The sequence below is a fragment of the Hipposideros armiger genome, unplaced genomic scaffold (assembly GCF_001890085.2).
Source record: "Hipposideros armiger isolate ML-2016 unplaced genomic scaffold, ASM189008v1 scaffold_68, whole genome shotgun sequence".
NCBI lineage: Eukaryota > Metazoa > Chordata > Mammalia > Chiroptera > Hipposideridae > Hipposideros > Hipposideros armiger.
The window spans coordinates 2,600,082-2,622,206 of record NW_017731418.1 but is presented as its reverse complement, the minus strand read 5'-3'; the positions used below and the strand labels follow the sequence as shown (position 1 = coordinate 2,622,206).

Here is a 22,125-nt window from a genome sequence, read left to right as displayed (position 1 = left end):
TGCGTTATCACTAGTGGTAGAACTCATACACCATTTTCCCATCATTATCCCTGACATTTCACTCACAATGATGATGAGAGGCATTTTCAAACAGAAAATTTCTCCCATGGAACTGATTAATGTGATGAAGTACTGTATAGAAATGAGGGAAAGCACAAAATCTCTGCACTTCCTAACTTTTAATTTTATCTCTACGCAAATTTCTTCTGTAACATGAGACTGAAACTAGTTACATGGAAACCAAGACATTCAAGTCAACAAACTGATTTTGTACCTACTATGCTCCAGGCATCATGCCAGGAAACATATTAAATAAAACAGAGTACTTGTAGTTTCATAACTTCCTAAGGATTGTGTTCTATTTAATTTCAGTATATTCAAAAGATTCCAAGTGAACTCTATAGCTCCATCAACCAACTTCTATCACAGCAAGGCCTTTTAGTAATATTTTCCGCATCCTACATAACCTCTTATTTAAAATTTTATATATATATATATTTTTTTTAATAAATATTTACATATACAACTTATATATTTATAAATATATTTATATATATTTATTTATATTTATATATAGCTTTCCTTGTCACTCCAAACCCATTAAATATTTTGTTTATTATATACCGAGTTTTAAGAATGTCAGTTACCATCTTGTAATTTACAATCACATCTCAGAAATTCCTGTCAAAATATCTTCATTTCTGAACATGAAACTAGCCTCAAAAAAGTTTTCTATACAGGATGATTTTTTAAAAGATAGCTTAAAAAATCAAAAAGCAAAGACCTCTACTATGAACAATCCAGACAAATGTCCCAGATTAAGTAGAAACAAGAGATCACAGCACATTTAATATATAAAGTATGTGAGATAATCTAGTTCACATGTGGTAAATACAAGACCTGAATGTCATCACTCCCTGACCCTGGCCCTGTGGCAGACCTCACTAATCAATCCCACTACTCTCTGCCACTGAGCCTGGCAGTCCCAACAAATTCTCCAGAAAGTCACTACCAATTCATCAAGCTTAGAGCTAAAAGTGTAACTTATCTGCCATCCCTCTTCTGGTTCAATCATTTTATTTTATTTTATAGGTAAGGAAACAGAGACCTGGAAAGATAAAGTGACTTCCCCCAAGATTAAATAGCCTCTAAAAGGCAGTGCTGGAACTTGAACTTCTGACTCTAAATCAGAATTTCTTTTCATTAGCACATCCTGCCTTTCTAAACTATCCTTACAAAACTCTTGGTTTTCTAGGTCTTTGATAACTAGTTGATTCTGCACTCATCAAGTTGCTTTATCGCAGAAGAGTCTACATTATTTATATTTTATAAGGATTTGCAGCATTTCTGCCTTCCTCTTTCAAAAAGAGGTTTAGTGATTTTGTTTTTTTTCTGCACTGTGGTTTGGGGGCTTATAATCATCTTGGGCAATGTCAGAGAGAAGGCCTAATCCAGGTCTAAGGGAAAAGTTCTGTGGAGGAGAAGAGACTTTGAAATTTTTATTTGATGAAGGTGGCAAATATAAAATAAAAAATTATCACAAAATGAGGTTAAAGTAATAAAGCAAAGAACGCAAAAGGTTCAGAAATAATCATTATATCCAGGTAAATTTTCAAAAGAAAAGTAGAAAAATCATCAAAAGGGAGGTATAACAAATAAGGTTAATAAATATACTAGGAGATATGATGAAATCAGTTTTTCCAACTGAGTATGTCATGGGTAATAGTACTTTTATCTTTTTTTTACCCCCAAATCAATACGTGACTTTTATTGCATTTTTAAAATATCACAAATAAGTCTGAGGAATCACTTGACATCTTGGCGTTTCTGTAGCTGGACAGCTTAGATCTTACTCATCAGCCCGCTGGAGTGTTCCTTTTTCAGAAACACAGATACCATCCAAAAATTTCCTGATATCCTTGTTTTTAACTGTTGTGACTTTGGAATCAAAGCAGCTGAATTTGGTACAAGTTCAATATCATTTCCTTCAAAAATTAACTCATCTTCCTGGGCTTGAGATACTGAACAAGCAACACCTGACCTCATCTGAACCTTGTGGATGTACTTTTCACCCAAGAAATTTCAGATTTCAACAAGAGAACCATTCTCCTGAATAACGACGTTGATGGGGAAGTGAGACACACAGACCGCATCTTGTAACGGAAGCCCAGTGTAACACCCTTGACCGTGTTCTTTCCATGACTATAGACAGTGTGAACAGCAGCCACTTCCTGTTTCCCCACCATTTATCAACCAGGAGCCTCTTCTTCTTTCCAAGGAGGCCGAGTTCTACACTGATGTGACTGATGTCCCTCCGCACGGTGCAGTAACTGTGCATCCCTTCAGAGTGATGTCCACATTTTCTGGAATGTCCACCGTCTGATTGCTGAGAATCATCTTCATCCTCACGGTGGATGCAGCACAGAGCAGTAGTAGTGTTCTTATCTTTAGCAAGAGTCATGGGAAACAAGTATTTGTTTTGTTTTATAGATTTTATTCAAATTTTTCTTTTCAAAGGTTGGCTTTCTCTGTATTGAAAAGACTGCTTGTCACCCTGTCCAATACACGACCTAATTAGAGCCTTTTCCACCAATGCACTGAATTGCATAATTATTTCCAATAAACTTGGACCTTGGAATTATTTCTCAAAACTAAAACTTCAGTATTTCCAAAAGTTCTTTCCTAGTAACACAGGCTGTCTAAACAAATGATAATTGGTTACTCTACATAAATATTTCTCATCTGCTTTATTCTGCATCTGCCTTCGCCTCACTATTTCGAACTCCTGTCCACAGTGAAAACTCATCTCTAAATGTAGATGGAACAGTTTTCTGAGGGATCTTCTATTTTGCAATTTTAATGTCTCAGATACTGTACAAAAAAGGACCTGAAGAGAGTTATAGCCTCACTTGGAACTATCTGAATGATGACAATACAGTGATGGTTATGACAATGCTGATAGCAGTAACCTTGACTCTGCATGTGCTGTGCGTCAGGACTAAGTCCTTTTTAATGTATTATCTCATATAATTCTTGAAACCTTTGCAGCAGATATGGTATTACTACGCTGATTCAACAGGCAAGATGAGCTTCGGAGAGTTAGATAAAATGTGCCTACCTAGTAAATGGCAGAGCCAGGATTTAAAAAACTCAGTTCCTTTCCAAATCCAGAGTTCATGCTCTCTTTCACTGAATTATTGATTCATCATGTAGAGCACCTACTATGTGCGAAGCATTGTACTAGATAATTTATTACTGTCAAAGGCAGCAGTGCTCCTGGAAACCAGAGCTAGTTTACTTGGGTAACATCTGTAGGGTATGTCAGCTATCTCTGCATTGCAAATGTCAATACAAGAAGCATCCCTCAGATAAGAAACAGAAAAGTTTCCCTGAAAAGGAAAGTAGAAGTTTTGAGAAGAATTATGATGTGGATTTTGTTTAAAGCAGAGCTCAAAAAGTCAAGGTTAAAATGGCTCGTTTTACAAAAAGGAACATATTAATATAGTTCAATAGTCTTAAAAATGTCCATTAAGTTTGGTAATGTAATTTTTAAAATTCTATTTTAGTTTTAGAAATTTATTTTAAGGAAGTTATGTAAGATATGGAAAAAATTATATGAATAAAAGATGTTTATGGCAGGGTTATTTATAGTACCTTAAAGGCGGAAGCAACCTGTAAATCCAAAAAGAAGAGAATAATAACACAGCCAGTTAATGAAATAATTAGGAAGATTAGAATCAAGTGCTAGCTTGGAACAACTAGTGAAGACATTTACAGTTCTAGGGATGAAAAGCCTTAATCAAGAGGCTAGTCAATTACTCAGGAAACTCAAATAGAAAAATATAATTACAAAAGAGGAAGCAGTGCCCACTTGATGGCCACATATGGTAATGGTGACAACAGGGTTAGCTTCAGAACCCAAGCAAATAATGGACAGGAAAGTGGACATAAAAACAGAAGAATGAGTTGAGGGGCAGGATGGAGCCACCGTGGCCGCCAGTGTCTATGCTCACCTACAGCAGGTTCCCAGGACCTTGGGCACAGATGTGAAGGAGGTCTAGACAATTCCCCCCTTAATCAACACACTCGGCAAACAGATCTGAGCACCTCTGCCTTTCCGATGCCCCACGACCTTAGGCACAACTCTCCTTAGAGCTACAGGCTCCTCTGAGTTGCACAATACAGTGTACATGGCATTCCACCAGCCAGAAAAAGTGACTGACTTCTCCACAGCCTCTGAACAGAGAAAACCCACCTGTATAATGATCCCGGGTGCTGTGAAATCTTCTGGTGATGACAAAAGGTGAGTTTAGTTGGTCTAACACCCAGCTGCATTTCAGAATCGCCTGGGGCGCCTGGTAAAATATGTTTTCTTGGGGCTTTACCCTCTGATTTTGATTTAGTTGGCTTATTTTGGTACCTAAGAATCTATATTTTTAATAAGCACTTTAGGGATTAGAGACATTTAGGTACCACTCTACTAAGCTACGTATGGTATAATTTTAGTGTTTAATACAGCTTGTAGTCTTTTCATTTACTAAAATCAATGCAGTCTTATCAGAATATTTATTTAAGCTAGATATCCATTCTCCACCAAGCCAGAAGACAGAATAGTTACTATACCTGATAATCCAGCATGCAGAAACTTGGAAAAAACTGACAAATTCGGGATTCAAAAAAATAGGGGAAAATCCAGAAAATGGGTAGTTCTTTGTTATCTAGTGGATCACAAAAAAAGGGGCAAAGAAAATAAGAAATTGATATTAAAGAGAAAAGTAAAACAGCTATAACTGGAAAACTTCTAGTATCAAGAGAAACTACAATCGTTCAATACATTTAAATCACACAGAAGGAAAGAATGTTTACCAGCATGCCACTTACATCCTAACCTTTCCCAAAGGCCATGAAAATGTTCTTTTATTTCCAAACACAGCTACAAAGATATGAAAAGTCATCCTTACATGCATATTACTATAGTATATGTAAAGGCAAGGTATTACCAAAAAAGTGGGAAATAAAATTAATTTTTACGAGAACAGGGAACGGAGCTGTTATTTACAGAGCACCTAGTATAGGCTGAACACAATGCTAGATACTTTCCTCTCCTTCTAATAACCTCTAGAGTTAGATATTAATAACCCCATTTTACAGAAGGGAAAACTGAAGCTGCAAGATTTAAATAACTGGTTCAAGTTCATGCAGCTAATAAGTGGCAGAACCAGAATTCAAGCCTACAAAGCTCTTTATTGCTTCCCCAATAACATATACTTTTATCTACTCTGATAAGCAGCTTAAGAACCAAAAATAAGTGGAATACTGAACACTATGAGTCATGTTGTAGATTGCGTTTGCATTCTGTCCTGGAGCACACTATTTATGTAACACTATTAATGGAGAAGCTTGATCACAAATTCCTGACATTCTTACAATTTATCAACTTGCAAGTTGGAAACTAAAATAATTACTGTACAGACTAATAAGATAATTATGTGAAATACTTTGAAGGCCTAAGCCACTTTAAATCGAACAATAACCCTCAGCCATTAGCCCACATCCAGGACCAGGTATCTGTGTGTCACTGATAACCACTGTTAGGCTACTGAATGTCTTGATTTTCCCACCCAAATTTTGGTGCAGTTTAGAGCTCTGGGCCAGAGGCTGGGTGCCCTCTTAGAGTTTGGGTAAGACTTTAGGAACAGGGAATGTATGGCCCATGAGGGCAGAGATATGTGTCTGTCTTATTTACTACTCTATTCCCAGCACCTAAACAGCACCTGGTACCTAGTGGCCATTCAGTAAATATTGGTTGAATAAATGACATGAAGAATGCTATTCTTCATAATGTCCCTTTATGCTGCCAAAAAAATATATTTTACCTATAAGTCATTTTAAAAACACATGACTAGGATAATACAAAATGCATCATAATGATAAAGTCTGCCACATTATCAAATAAGCCCGTTTTTTTAAAAAGACAAGAACCCAAGGCATGTATATTTCATCAGTGCTCTGATTCACGGAGATCTGCTAAGATTTGACAGGAAGTAGATACATAAATACATGTTTATTTTGCAGTAAGTAATAAATTACACACCTTGGCTTTGACCTTCTTTCCACATAGCAATTAACTTCTTGAATGTAACAGCCAGAGGTTCAACCAGGCCACCGAAAGGAGGATCTGTCACCATAATGACTCCTTCACCTTTATCTTCCTGTAAAAACGTTCTGCATACTTCAAGGGCAGCCTGAAACAAATACAAATTCATTTCTAAGTCAGGACTAGAGGGAGGCATTGTGTCTGACCTGGAAGAGAACGCAGTAGGCTCAGCGTCACCCTTCACACGGAAAACTCCACCCATCCTGCCACCCCTGGGTCCCTCACTGACAACCTGAAGCCTCGCTTGTTCCGCCGCCATAAGATTTTATCTTTGGGTTGCTTGATAAGCAGGTTTTTCAAATTGCAAATTCAAATACCATCACTATCAGAGGATTACACATTTCAAATGGTTAAATTAAAAAAACTAATTTTAGTCATGTAAAAGAGAGAAACTCATTACCCATGAAGACTATCTAAAAATGCGATACTCAATTCACCAAACAGAAGCAGGGACTGCAGACACAAAGGGGAAGAAGACGTACTTTTTTCCCTGTCCGGTTTGTCCACTGCCATGAGTTCAGTTTAATAAGAGCTACAAAAGACCAGTTAAACATGCACGTGTTTTTGAGTCCCAGGTAAATGACAGGCATATTTGAACTTGCAGATCAGTAAATACATGAAAGTTCACAAATAACAAAGCTTATCCAGGCCATGAAACCATGCTATTAACATATTTTCCCAACAACCTGGATGAAGTGTTTTTAGGAATGACAAAGTGAACGTTAACCACTGTCTAGGACATCTACCATTTTTTGCTTTGAGATAACTTAATAAGAGATACATTAATACTAATTCCAGTCAACTGACGTTGTAGTAGTTTTCAAGTATGTATTTACCTTTAAAAGCAAGTCAACATTTATAAAAGATGGCATAAGATTTTAAAGTTTAATGGTATTTTAAACTTATATGTACTTGATAATAAAATATGCATTGTGCTACTGCTAAATCAATTTAGTAGGCCCAGTTGATGAGAGGAAAAGCACATCATCTCATCCCTTTTCCCTGGGAGAGTTTTTATTAACTTCCTACTGGAAGTCCTACAGCAAAGGAGAGTATGTTAAGAAGGTGAATCATTTTTCAAGTGCTGCCTGGTACTTTGTTAACCTGCCTACACGAACCGGGACCTGAAGTACAGATGATGTTATTGAAAAACCTTCAAATTCCTTAGAGCGAGAAGCTGGAGAAAATAAAATAAACAAGTAAACTGCGCCTAACCTCTCAACCAAATTTAGAAAACATTAAAGAATATCTTTCCAGTTAAGAATCAGTGGCATCATGTCCCATCAGGAGTTGCCGAGGGTCCTAAAGTTGACCACCTATGGGAACAAATGATTGCCTACTGCCACCAATGTTGAAAGTAACTTACCTCTTTTCTGCATCTCAGTTATCAATGCTTGGCATTTTAAATAGCCACCCTCTATACATATTTTAACCCCCTTTACTATTAAGGCATATGACATTTTTGTTATCTGAAAAACTATTACTTGCTTAAGAAAAAAATCCTGTGTTGGAAACTGCTGCCTTTTAATCCAGACTGTAAAGCGCTTATGTGCAGTGACAGAGGCTTATAACCTCAAAGCACCCTGCACACCTTCACAGGTGCCTAGGGGACACTTACATACATGGTCATTGACTAGTAGATGGTCACCTCTACGGAAAACCTTCACTCGGGATGTAGGTAGAAAACAGAGCAGAGAGTAAAACGATTAAAACAATAGTTTTCTGTAGCTCAGTCTGGACAGTTGCAGTGCTGTTTAGAGGCTGCTCCTAAAATACAGAGAGGGAAACCTGAGCTGGACGACTGCTTTCTGCTGGGAAAGATAAACTGGAGCTCAGTCTTGGCAGCTTATTCTGACCATTAGTCTAGAAACTCCTAAGGTAGTTCTATAAACTTTCAATGAAAGTTACACAGAATTTCCTAGAAAAAAGCTAACTGCATGTTACTTTCTTAAAATACATGAAATTGCCAACCAACTATTAGGTATTTAAATTTTGCACTTATCATTATCATTCAAAATAAAAAGCCAAATTATGGTATGGTATTAAAAACAACTAACCCCTGACCCACTACTGCAGCGTCAAGCAGTAATATAAACTCAGTTACTTTTTCATCTGTCATCAGCCTTGACCGCAATCCCTGAGCTCAAGGCCGCAGATTCAAGAGGCCACACTAGACACTTCTACATCCATATTCCACCAGCTCCACAAACTCAACATGTCCGAGCCTCACTTTCCAACTGTCCTACTCTGTTTTGAAGAGGGAAATACAGACCAAGGTCATACCACCAAGTCATCTTTGACTTCTCCCCCAGTACACTTATGACCAAGTCCTTTTTTTCTTTTAACTAATTGAGGTACAATTTTTTAAATTTGGGTGTATAACACAATGGTTACACCACATCTTCTTGTTTCATCTGTGAAATGCCTACAGAATCCACTTCTTTCCTCTTTTTCCCGCTGCCGCTGTCCTAGTTGAGAAGTCCCTCATCAATTGTCAAGTGATTTTTCAATCCCTCTCTCCTTCACGCTAATCTAATCAGTTCTCAAATCCTAGTGATTATCAACCACTAAGCCCTTTGGGCAACAGTGAAACACATCTAATTCTGTTATTTACTTCAATGCTTGCTTCTCATGGCTATCACAGCTGAAAAATATATATCCCAACGCTAAATTGATTCTGATGGAAGGAATACATCACTGGCTGTATTTGCTAAATCAGGAGACTTATTTTTCAATCCCAACCAACAACTGAGAATTTGTTTTCATTTCCTAAGAGCTTATTAGTTTTTTAGTCTTGCTTGGTTTTCATCCGATCACTAGCTAGTATCTTAAAGTACGATATATAATTAAGCATGGTTCACAATTTTTAAAAAATTGATATAGAGACTTATATGTATGGATATGCTTCAAATAGCCTTGATAATTTCAAAACATTTTTAAATTCAAAATCTCCTGTTGGGTGTGATTACTTGGTTGGTTACAGCTTTTATTCTATAATAGGACTGACAAAGAGCTCAAAGCAGGAGTAGAAGTATCAGCTCTGCTCTAGTGTTTATTTACAGTGACACTATTAACAGCATATTGAAAGAAGGTTTTTTTTGTTTTTGTGTTTTGAAGCCACTATCCTTTTTTAAAAGACTCTTCTTTCAGAGTAGTTTTGGGTTCACAGCAAAATTGAGAAGAAGGTACAGAAATATCCCACATGACCCCTGCCCCCACACATGCATTGTGTCCCCCTATTATCAACATTCTCCACCAGTGGGGTACATTTGTTATAATTAATGAACCTACATTGACACATCATTATCACCTAGAATTCACAGTTTACATTAGGATTTACTCTTGACACGATTTCTTAAGGATTAGTTTAATAAAACCATAAATCCCCTTAACTGGGACTTGAAATTTATCAGGGAGGCTGATACCAAACAACTGACCACAGAGTTATTTAATTACAGTATCGTAAATACAAAAGAGAACCTGACCTTGTCTGAGGCTCAGGGGAGACTGGAGGAAGTGACTTGGAACAGAGCTCGGAAGGAGGCAGTCAACTTCACAAGGCAAAGAGAGAGTAGAAGGCAGAGGGAACAGCATGGGTAAAGCCCGTGTTGCGGAAAGGCCAGTTGGAGAACAAACAGCAAAGCAGGGACAGGCTGGCGAGCGGCAAGAGGTCACAGGAGATACACGGGGCTTGGTGAGAAAGTGGGTCTTTATCCAAAAGCAATGAAAAGTCACGAAAGAAGAAATAACCTGATCACTTCTAGATGCTCAATGCACATGCAATGAATGAACAAAAATAAGTATCGATAAATGGGGGAACAGCCACAATTTGATCTTGAGAGACTTTAGGAAAAGAACAAAGAAGGTACTCTTGAAATTTGTTCTTCCACAATAAGAGAAAATGGTCATAATTCTTACCTCTCCATCAAAGAAGTGATGATTAAACATGTTATAATGGCAAAAGCTATCTTCCATATAAAACTGTGAATACCTGTAAAATAATTTATTACTGAAGTTACTTGTCCAATCAGAGCTGTACAGTAAGTAAAATATAAACTAAAATTTAAAACTATGAAATCATGCCTTTAACAAAATCAATTTCATGATTCTTTAGTTTTCTGAACTAAAATATTTTCCCCAAATCTCAGACTCAGTAACAGTGGGTGATGAATAATGAACTTAAATTATGTTCCCAAGTTTAATAAATCAGTGGCAAAACTACATACGTAAAATACACACGTTCTTATGGACGAGAAGAGTATACATAAACAAACAATCAGGTTACTGATACATTATTATGCAGTTTAAAGTTGAGATGGGTTGGCAATTAAAATACATCTCTCATAGTTAATCATTTTATGCAAAATACTGAGTGAACATTTCTGCTCAACAGCTGTTAATTATTATTTTCTGTGGTTAACCAAAAAAATTATTTGATACAGATTTTCTTGTCTATTTCAGATTAGCTTTTTAAAATATGCTTCTCAATATATAAAAAAAGAAGTATGTGCATTTCATATTTACTAAATTAGTGCCAGAAAAGAGGGGATATTTATTTACTGATTGAATCATTTTATTTTTCTAACATACTACTCTATTTAAAAAACTTTTTAAAATTTATTTTTATTAAAAAGAATTTTTTAAAATTAATTTTTCAATTATAGTTGACAAACAATATAGTAGTTTCAGGTACAGTAACATACTATTTAATATGCCATCAGCCATGAAGAGATAGTACTGGCCTTGGGTATTAACATTTTATAAATTTTTGCTAATTTACTAGGTAAAATTCATACTATGTTATGGTTCAAATTTGCATTTATTTGATTTCTTACAATGAGAGTTCATTATTCTTTTTAAATTTATTTGTACTGTCTGTTCTATGTTTTCTCCATTAATGTACATGGGTCTTAATGTCTTTCCGGCTGATTTCTGAGTGTTTCATATAGTACAGAAACCTCTTTTTTATCTCAATAGGATTTTGAACTTTGACAATTTTGTTATAAACAATTCACATATGAGTCACATCACCCTTCTATGGAATTCATACCCTAGTGGAAAGACGGAAAAAAAATCAGGGACACATCCTTACTTATACGACTTCTCTAACCAGATCATGATAGCAGCACTTCTTTGGGTCTACTTCTCACTTATCCATTACTGTCCATAACTGATTCACCATCCAGGTTGAGAACTATAATGGAAAACCATGGTTTATCTTCTTCCTATTACACTGTGGTTAAGACTACAGGCTCTACAGTCAGATGGTCTGGTTTCAAACTCTGAGTCTTTCGCTTACCAGCTGTGAAATCTTAGTAAGTTATTTAACCTATCTGAGCCCATTTCTTCATCTATAAAATAAGAAACAGTAGTTTCTACATCATAGGACTTGGTAAGAATAAATACCGTAGATCATGAATGTAAAATGCTTAATGCAATACCAGCTACATAGCATATACTGAAATGTTTGGTATCATTATTTTAATAAATACCAGCTACAAAGATTTATGTCTTAATGGCCCCAATACTGGGAATTATGTTTATGTCCAACCAAATTTCCCCCCCTATAATCTAAACCCATTTCTTCTTGTTCTGTGAAGACAGAAGAGTAGCTGTTCACCATTCTCACTATAATACCCCTTAATATTATTTAAGACAGTGTTAGTACATCTGCTGAGTTCATAAAACATAAATTTACATTGAAGAAAAAAAAAGGTTTGGATAACTGAAAAATATTTAAACAATATACTGTAACTTAATGAACATTCCGAAAACTGGGACAAGGTCAATTACCATTAATAAATGAATGTCTTCCTACTTTAACTAAATTCCAAGCAGCTGATTTTATATATATATATATATATCAGTTATTTAATTTATATATATATCAGTTATTTAACTTACATATATATCAATACTAGTATAGCTGTGAGTCAGCTATCATGTAAGGGTTTTCTTCTCTCTTGCATTGCTTTGTGTAAGGAAAAAAAACCAAAAAATACAGTACCTTTTAAAATATATTTCTACCATCCCTCTATTTTCTTTACTGCTTCACAACCACAATAGTCATTTTTAAATGTTAAAAAAGAAAATTTTATTTACATAAATTTCAACACAGCACAGTAATCCAAAACTTTCTGAGCAGTAGTGGGCAGAGCCGGGGAGAGAAAAAAGCCTCAATTTTAGCTCTAGGTTTCCATCAAATACAAACAAGGGAGCACAATTACTCATATTTTAAATTATGAAAAATCACTCAACATTACCCTTAAAATGAAACTGGCCACAAAGAATTATTCTCTCCATTGAATAAGGCAAACAAAACTAATCAGAAATGCATGCACTTGAAAACTGCTCAAAAGGACATTCATTTAATTTGGCCATTCATTCTCTTTAAATGAGTCAGTTACCAAGTGTGAAACATGCTCTATACACAGGAAATGTAATCAAGAGCTGAATAAAATCAGTTCATGAAGTGAACCCAAGAAATTCATTTTTTTGATATAACTTTATTTGGATGACAGTTTGCAAATAGTTTCACATCTTTCATGCTAAAATTAGAGCATATATAAATCCATCTTAGCAAATGTTAACTTCATATCTTAGACGTCCACCCACCCCCCCCCAAAAAAAATTATTTATAGCACATATACATTGAATACTGGAGTTGAGGCCGTTCTCTGCAGCCTTGGACAGGCCTTTTTTTTAAAGATTTTTATTGGGGTATTGGGGGGAAGGGAACAGTGCTGGGGAATTGGGGGAAGGGGAACAGACAAGTTACTGTCGTTTTTTGTTCTTTAGTCTAGTTGTGGAGGACGCTGCTTCACTGGCCCAAGTTGGCACCATCATTGCACTCTTCCCAGGAGAGGCAGATCAGTCGCCGGCTTCTGGACGGCCACTCACCGCGGCTGCTGGCCGCTCACGCTGGCTGCTGGCTACACACGGTAGCCCATGGCAACCCACTGCANTGAAAACAGGGATTCAAACAGATATTTATACACTGATGTGTACTGTAGCACTATTTACAATAATAGTCAAAAGGTAGAAACATCCAATATCCATTGATGGATGAACAGATAAACAAAATGTAGTGTATATATACAATGGAATATTGTATTGCAGCCATATAAGGAATAAAATTCTAAAATATGCTGCAACATGGATAAGCCTTGAAAACATTATGGTAGATGAAATAAGCCAGACATAAAAGGACAAATATCGATGATTCCATTCATCTGAGGTACCTAGCATAGTCAAATTCATGGAGACAAAAGTCGATTACAGGTTACCAGGGACTGGGGGGAGGTGGAACAGGGAGTTATTGCTTAATGGTGACAGAGTTTCTATTTGGAGTGATGAAAAGTTTTGGAAATAGTGGTGATGGTTGCACAACTTTGTAAATGTAATTAACGCTACTGAGTTGGTAAATTTTATGTTACATCTACATTTACCACGATACAAATAAATTAATTAAAGTACACTTCAAGGCACGGGGGAAAAAAACAACAGGATAATAAATAAAATTGACATCACATCAGTACCTTTCCACACACTGCACTCGGGAAACAGGAGGCTGACATCTTCGGTTAAGAGCTTCTCGGGCAGCAAGTCTAGCTTCTGACAACTGAAAGAGAGTACAAAATCCACTTAAAAAGTCATCAAACTTGCTACCACCCTAGAAAAACTGGTATCACATTCTGACATCAAGAAGTTAGAAATTCAAGCAGCTCCAAGTTATAAACAAGCACTCATTTCAGGGGGAAAAAAAAATCCCAAAGCACATTAAACTGGGAACATCCAGGAGTAGTAACCAACATATTAAAGCACTGAGAGATTAACTAACGTTTGATCTTAGGTTCTGCAAAAAAGCGGTATACAGGACTGTTTTCTACTAAAACTAACAGCTGAAAACGTTCTAGTCAAACTTTCAGAAACTTTAATTGGAGCTGTGTCCAAGAGGATACCCAGCTCATAAGTATATCTCTAAGTGCCTTCATCAGTCACCCAGTAGCTTAATAAATGATATTCAATGAAAATGTTCTCAAAAAAGTGTTTTTGTAAAATACTTGCTGGTATGATCATGACCTTGACTCTTTNGAGGGCAGTGTCACTGGCCCTCATATGTGGGATCCAAACCGGGGCCCTCTGGCGTCCCAAGCCAGTTCTTAACCATCACACCACTCGGCCGGCCCTTAAAAGCTACACTTCTTATTGTGACTTTTTACACTCAAAAAAATCTGTCTGCCTTGTTTTTAGTGAGAAAAAGCATATGAAATTTCATAGATTGTTTCCAACAAATACTGGAATATTGACCAAATAGACTCTAACAGATTAAATAAAAAGAAACACAAAGCCTGATTCCTTCAATACACTCAAGAACAAGTAAAAGATACTAAGAACACAGTGTCTTATAGACTCACTGTGAACTCCTGGAATTCAAATAATTATTGAAACTAGGAAGAGTACTTCAAATTTACAGAATCACAGAAACTGTGGAAGGACATATTTACCATCTAGGGTTATAAATAAAGCCTGTATCTTCTAAATTACCACCAGAGGAGAGATTCAAGGTACGTCCTCTTTCTGTCTTATTTCCGTTTGTCTGAACATATCAGACGCCATTTGATTTTGAAGCTCTCCCACAAGCTTATCTGTTTGCTAATCCTCTACCCTGGGGCCTGTCTATTTCCTAGTTAGCACTCCCGTCACTTCAGGCTTTGTCCAGTGAAAGACAATATGAACATCATCTGGTAAAAATATTAAAATAAATGTCTTATCGCACTTAAAACATCATGATGAAAGTTCAGAACTATCTTTGAAAACAAGTATATGAGGAGAAGTTTCACTCAATAGGTATTGACCTCTAAATTACAAACTACAGACAACTAGACACATTCATAAAGAAAATTTAGGAAGCACACTAATAAAAAAGAGACAAGTACTGCCTCTGTTTGAAATATGGAAGATTACATGTGGAGTTTATATGACTAAAAAAGGCCTTATAACCAATTATGAATTCTAAATGTTAATTAGGATTATAACAGATAATAAAAAATTAAGAAGAGGAAAACATTAAAAAGAAACAGGAGACAAGGAAGGAGAATAAATATACTTTGTAAACCTACCGAAAATCAATATCCAATAAAAGGCTTTTAATGTTAGACTCCTTGTCACCTGATGCTTTCAACCTGATCAGCTCATGCAACCTAAAGAGATTAGTGAAAGCAAATTTCATAAGAAATTACAAATGCCATAAATAACAAGCAACTAAACAAAAAAACCCCATCAATGTTCTCCCGATATTTCTAACATTTCAATGCAACAGTGAAGAGAATCTGGCAGATATAACCAGTTTCAGTTTTGCAAATATTTTTTAAAAGGCAGAACTTAGCTGAAACAGAGACATATACAAGTATAAAGAATTTATGAATCAAATCAGAAAGAATCCCTATCATATATCTGAAATCTATAAAGATTTCTCCCGAATGGAATATAGATTGCAAACTCCTTCAGAGGGACCATGTTTTCTCCTTCCTTGTATACGCAAAGCTTAATGCTATATCCTGGAACTTGATAACATTTTCTTACAGTTTAGATGGTGGTGCTAGGAGAAGTTCTGAAAAAAATCATGGAACATACCTTGGTGTTCCGATGCATAGCACTCTTTTGAACCCCAGTGTAGAAAGGAGGTCTATCAAGAACTGACAGCTCCTATCAGCAAACAAATACTGCGCATTTGTCTTCTTGTTTTCCAGCGGATAAAGGAGCTGACTGGGCCTTTTTAACTGGGCGACAGAAATGTCACCCATTACTGGATGCTCGTGATGCTTCTCCCAGTCATCTGGCAACAGCAACTGCTGACATCTTTGACAAAACTTCCTCTGGGACAATGGCAGCTCAATGAACTTCAAGTACCTTCAAGATACAACAAAACACAAAGGAATACATTTTAAGTTGGTTGTTTTAAAGATCATTTATTTTTGCTATTTTTAGTATGCAAGAAGTATTATTACTTCCTAAAGAATAAAGAGCACTGCATAAAGAAGCAAAGGTAAGAAAAATCTGCGCAGTGTTGGCTAGAATTTATGTCTGGCTACATGTCTACAAAGTGGAAGAGAATCAGCAATTCCATAAGAATTGAGATGCTCTAATTCAGTCACTGAATGAAGATCAATATCCATTTAAAATGTGAATATAATATATTACTCAAACAACTTAGTAGTAATGGAGACGACTATCACGTTCAAATTTATTGACAAATCCATGTGTTCTAACTTTGAAGTGTTAAACAGTCTGGCTCAGTATGACAGTCATTTTAAAATGAGAAATTAAGATCATTCTTCAAGTTCTATGGCATACTTAGCCAGAAAAATTACCTCCTAAAAGAAAAAAACATTCCTACAAAGTTCCTCTATTCTTAGCAGTACTGACGGAGGTTCTGAGAAACTCATCCCCAAAACAGCAAGATGATATTCAAAGCCGTTAAAACAAACAAACAAACAAACAAACAAAAAACAATCCTGGATATCCCATTTGATCTCTTTCAAGTCATCCTCACGTCTGATTGCAATGTCACCACTTTGGGTTTTTTCCTTCTTTTTTTCATTTTATTAGAGACGATTAAAGAGAGAAAATAATCACGGTTAGTATGTTTTAAAAACTGCTGATTTTGTGTACGCTATACCAGCTATAAAATCAGAGTAAGAAAACAAAAGAAAAATAAATAAGATTACCGAGCATATAGATGTCTAAATCTAAGCACCTCAAATAGTACACTAACGGATTCTTATAGCTTGAGAAGAGTCATATGGTTTCAATTGAACTAAACTCTGAAACTGTACTGCAAAAGACTGTGAACTTAATGTAGAATCAAAGGGGGTTTTAAAACTTTTTATTTCTAAGCACAGTTTGACTTCAAAGCACCCAGGGCAGTGACAAATAGATACTCTGGATGGCTACAGTAAGAAATGAGCTTATCGTGCCAGAAATTTAAGTGTTTCTATTCCTATGATAACTGTTCTTTTGACAGCTTTATCTACGACTGGAAAGAAAAAGGAGAGCGATATTAGAAGCAACTTTTACAGTAATTCAAAGTAAGAATGTCAGTAAAGAGCCCCTAAAACATGAAATTCAAGTGGAAGAACCAGTACACTCTAGAAATACTAAATTTACTACAGTTACCTTTCCTTATTACATGTTAAGTGTCTAAGACTTCCACATCTGGCCATGATAGAGTAACACAGACCAGATTTACCATCCTGGCCCTCAAAACATTTTTTAGACAGAAAACATATGAAACCACAGTTTTGAGACACTGGATAATTGGCAGCCCAAACAGTGAACAGTAAGAGAAGGGAACAAATGAGTGAGTGGTACAGCTGCCCAGTTTATAGCAGTCCTCCCCTATCTGTGGGGGATACGTTCCAAGACCCCCAGTGGATGCCTGCCTGAAACTGTGGATAGTATCGAACCCTACATACATATATTCTGTGTTTTTTCCTATACATACATACTTATGATAAAGTTTACTTTCCAAATTAGGCACAGTAAGAGATTAACAACACTAGCTGAAATAAAATAGAATTATAACAATATAGTATAATAAGTCATAAGAATGTGGTCTCTTTCTCTTTAGTAATGTTTGTATTTTTCAGTCCAATCCTATTCCTCAATCTGGCTAGAATCCCCAGTCAGTGTTGAATAGAAGCCGTAAAAGCAGACATCCTCGCTGTGTCCCAGTCTTAGGAGACGTGCATTTAGTCTTGTATCAGCACAGTGCTAGGTAGAGGTTTTTCTTAGATGCCCTTTCTCAGGTTATGGAAGTTCCCACCAATTCCTAGTTTCCTGAGGATCTTTATCATGAGTGAATATTTGATTTTGGACTTGGAAGAACTCAGGTTACATAGTTATATAACCTGGGTCCTTAGTGAGGAACCTGTTGGGCAGCTGGGTGTCAGATGGGAAGGGCAGTGGTCCAGACTGGAGCCTTTCTAAAAGCCCTAGGGCAGATTTGTCTAAGGAGGTTATGCTACATCTGAATGTTCTGAAAGGGTTCAGAAAATAAGCAGAGCCTGCAGCTGAATCTGTGATTAGCACATAAATAACTAATAGCAACTACAACAAAAAACTCCAAGACTGTCATTAACTCCAAGGAAAACAAAAAGCTGCGTAGGAAAGAACTTATTGTGATTTATTTCATGGTTCAGCGACAAGCAACATTTATATGGTTACAATATTGCAAATGCTAAATTTTGAATCTAACCAAAATCATGATATAAACATATAAAAATGGGGTATGAATAGGGTACAGATTATAGCTGGGGGGAGCGGGGATGTAGAGGGGAGAGCAGAGAGAGGAGGAAAAGATAAATCCTCATCTCCCATATGAAATAAACAGACAATTCCAAAAGTTGATAAATCAAGAAGTAGGAAGACATGCATGTTTTGTATTGCACAGATAGGAAGGTAAATTCTGAAAGAACTGGCCAGAAGAGCTGACTGGGGTTGCTTCCAGAGCGCTGAACATGCAGGTGGGGACAGGTGCTGTAAAATCTCACAGAACTATTTGATTCTATTGCTACATACAGATTTCTTTCTTTCTTTCTTTCTTTTTTTTTTTTTAAGATTTTTTTTTTATTGGGGAATTGGAACAGCGCTGGGGAATCGGGGAAGGGGAACAGACAAGTTGCTGTCCTTTTGTTCTTCAGTCTAGTTGTGGAGGACGTTGCTTCATTGGCCCAAGCTGGCACCACCATTGCGCTCTTCCCGGGCGAGGCAGATCAGTCGCCCGCTTCTGGACGGCTGCCTACAGCAACTGCTGGCCACTCACGCTGGCTGCTGGCGACTCAAGGCAGCCCAGCTCCAGGTTGAGCTGTTGTTCAGCATCTTAGCTGTGGAGGGCAGTGTCACTGGCCCTCATATGTGGGATCCAAACTGGGGCCCTCTGGCGTTGCAAGCCAGCTCTTAACCAACACTCCACTCGGCCGGCCCCAGATTTCTTTACTGACATTTAATTCACATACCACACAATCACCCTTATAAAGTATATGACTCAGTGGTTTTTAGAATATTCACGAAGTTGTGGAACCATCGCCACAATATAATTCCAGGATATTTTCATCACCTCAGAAAGAAACCTTGTACCCGTTAGCACTTGCTCCCCAAGTCCCCCCACCCCAGCCTCTTAAAACTACTAATATTCTTTCTATCTCTAGAGATTTGCCCACTCTGGAAAGCTCATATAAATGAAATCGTATAAGTTTTAATTTAAAAATTTTTATTAATAAAAGATTAAAAAAACAAACAAGCTGCTAAAGGATGAATTTCAGCCCAATAGATGAATGCAGAGACTACAGCCAAGGGGCTGTCAGTGAGTACTGAATCCATTTAACCACAGAATAAAAACAAAAACAAATACGGGTATAATTACAGCACGAAATATACATAACATATATTTAAACAAAAGTTTAAGCCAATGAAGCAACGTCCTCCACAACTAGACTGAAGAACAAAAGGACAGCAACTTGTCTGTTCCCCTTCCCCGATTCCCCAGTGCTGTTCCAATTCCCCAATAAAAATCTTAAAAAAAAAAAAAGAAAGAAAGAAAGAAAGAAATCTGTATGTAGCAATAGAATCAAATAGTTCTGTGAGATTTTACAGCACCTGTCCCCACCTGCATTTTCAGCGCTCTGGAAGCAACCCCAGTCAGCTCTTCTGGCCAGTTCTTTCAGAATTTACCTTCCTATCTGAGAAAGTGGCAGGTAGAGTAAGTATACCAATTTTCTTATGTTTTAGCCATAGGCCAAAAGATATAATTTAAAACTGAAAAATTAGGGGCTGGCCGAGTGGCTCAGTTGGTTAAGAGCATGAGCTCTGAGCAACAGGGTCGCCGGTATGATTCCCACATGGGCTAGTGAGCTACACTTGAGCTGAGCTGCTGCTGAGCTGCCAACAGGTAGCAGGACGGCTCAGCTGGTGAGAGCATGTGCTTTTAGGAACAAGGTTTCTGGTTCGATTCCCACATGGGATGGTGGGCTTTGCCTACCCGCAACTAAGATTGAACACGGCACCTTGAGCTGAGTGGCCACGAGTTGACAACGGGTGGCTGGATGACGGCTGGACTTGGAGCTGAGCTAGCTGCGCCCTCCACAACTAAAGACTGAAGGACAACAACTTGGATGTTCCCCTTCCCCAATTCCCCAATAAAATCTTAAAAAATAAAAATAAAGTAAAAGGGTTATAAGCAATATTCAAAGCTATAAAGGTTAAACCTAAAAAGAAATAATCATCTAAAACCGGACAGTGATTGTAGAGAAAGAAAGAGATAGGAAGAAATATACAAGGTTCATTATTTCTCATTTTTAGATGGATGAAGACTATCTAAAAACTAAAAGGATTAAATATGGTATAGAAAGTTACAAAGGCAACCATTACAACAAAAATATAGAAGAAATGTACTTTAAAACAGGAAAAGCAAAGAAAATGCAGACCATATAGTAAAAGTGAAAAGAAGCAATAAAAACAGAAAGTATAAAATAATACAGCAAAACTAAGATCAAGCATATCTGTTAGACCCACTATGAAAATGGGCTAAATCCACCCATTAAAAGAAAGCCTGTTGGATTGCATCACAAAGCAAAATCCAACCATCCTATTTCATCACTTCTAAGAAGCATATTTTTTCACATTTTAGCATCAGTGATATTGAGATATGATTTATCATTGCCGTCAGCCAGACGGAGATCATGACATCATGGGGACTGTCACCCATGTGCAAACTTGGTCCCAGCTCTTTGGGCTGCATCTCTTCGATGCAGTGCTGTGCACAGTTGGAGCTACAGGTGGAGTGTCATGGTCATCATCCTATGATTCAGTCCCAAAAAACAAAGTCATTGTGCATGCAGTCAGGCACCCAAACAGAGCGACAATGCATACATTTGATATGAGAGAAGTAAATACTCATTGAAAGACAACAACAATCAAAGGCTTTACGGGAAAAAGGAGAAAGAAGATTGCCAAAATGATGAAGTTGTTCAGTTTCTGTGTCAGGTTCAACTAAAGGCAAGAGAAGCTGCAAAATCACCAGGAAGAGATGAAATAAAGTTCAAGGCAATGAGGGGCTCGTGGGACAATTCACTCACTACACAGGACTATCTTGTGGCACTTAAGGTACTAAGTTCAACTACTCTTCAAAGAACACTGTTAAATGAACCTCCACTTATCGTATATCTTTGTGCTTTGTCAAAATTGTTCTTCAGAAAGCTTTACTGCTTACCAACTTTCTCTTGACAAAAGATAAACTGAGATTTTGTGCATATTTCTCTCTATTCCAAATCACATCATAATCATTCAATCATACTTCTTTGAATTTAACATTCAGACACAAGGTTTTTTGAACGTTTGGCAGCAAGAACAAGAGACTCTAAAGAGCTAAGGATTACTCAGTGCCCCCTCCTTGTTTGTACTTACTCCACACACCCCAGGGGGAAAAGAAATTCATTCTGCCGCATGGCTCAGCATGATTCACAAATTGCAGGCTAGCATTTTGAAATGTCATTTTTATTGATCTCCATTTGATGTTCCATTTGCCTTTCCTGGAGTAGACAAATTATGTTTATAGCATTTCCCTAATAGCAGACCTTGAAAATCTGAGTTTAAATGAGCTCTGAAAAAAACAGAACCAAATGAACTATCAGCGAAACTATATGAATGCACATAAATAAATACTGATTTTAGCATTAAAATATATCTTCCCTAAGACTTCATAGGTCACAATAAAGGTGCCAATGCAGTACATAATAGAACGACATATTACAGAGCATAACAGGCAGCTAAAAACTATAAGGAAAGTCAAAGTCGGGCCCAAAAATGTAAATCTGTCAATTGAACACATATGAAATATAAAGCATGGTTCAAAGAGTGTGATTAGAAAAAATAAATATCAAATCCTATTCTGTAGAAGCCAGAAGTCT

General features: G+C 36.8%; 1 protein-coding gene across 1 annotated transcript in view; it reads right to left on the bottom strand.

Moving 5' to 3' along the window:
- Positions 1 to 22,125, bottom strand: part of ZCCHC4 (zinc finger CCHC-type containing 4) — a 40,508-nt gene that overhangs the window by 11,525 nt on the left and 6,858 nt on the right. Inside the window, exons 3-8 of the mRNA XM_019642388.1 lie at positions 19,892 to 19,899; positions 15,794 to 16,069; positions 15,280 to 15,360; positions 10,076 to 10,148; positions 6,095 to 6,245; positions 4,624 to 4,718 (exon numbers count right to left, since the gene is read on the bottom strand). Of these exons, the coding sequence (XP_019497933.1) occupies positions 4,624 to 4,718; positions 6,095 to 6,245; positions 10,076 to 10,148; positions 15,280 to 15,360; positions 15,794 to 16,069; positions 19,892 to 19,899 (684 nt within the window). The remainder of the gene's footprint in view (positions 1 to 4,623; positions 4,719 to 6,094; positions 6,246 to 10,075; positions 10,149 to 15,279; positions 15,361 to 15,793; positions 16,070 to 19,891; positions 19,900 to 22,125) is intronic.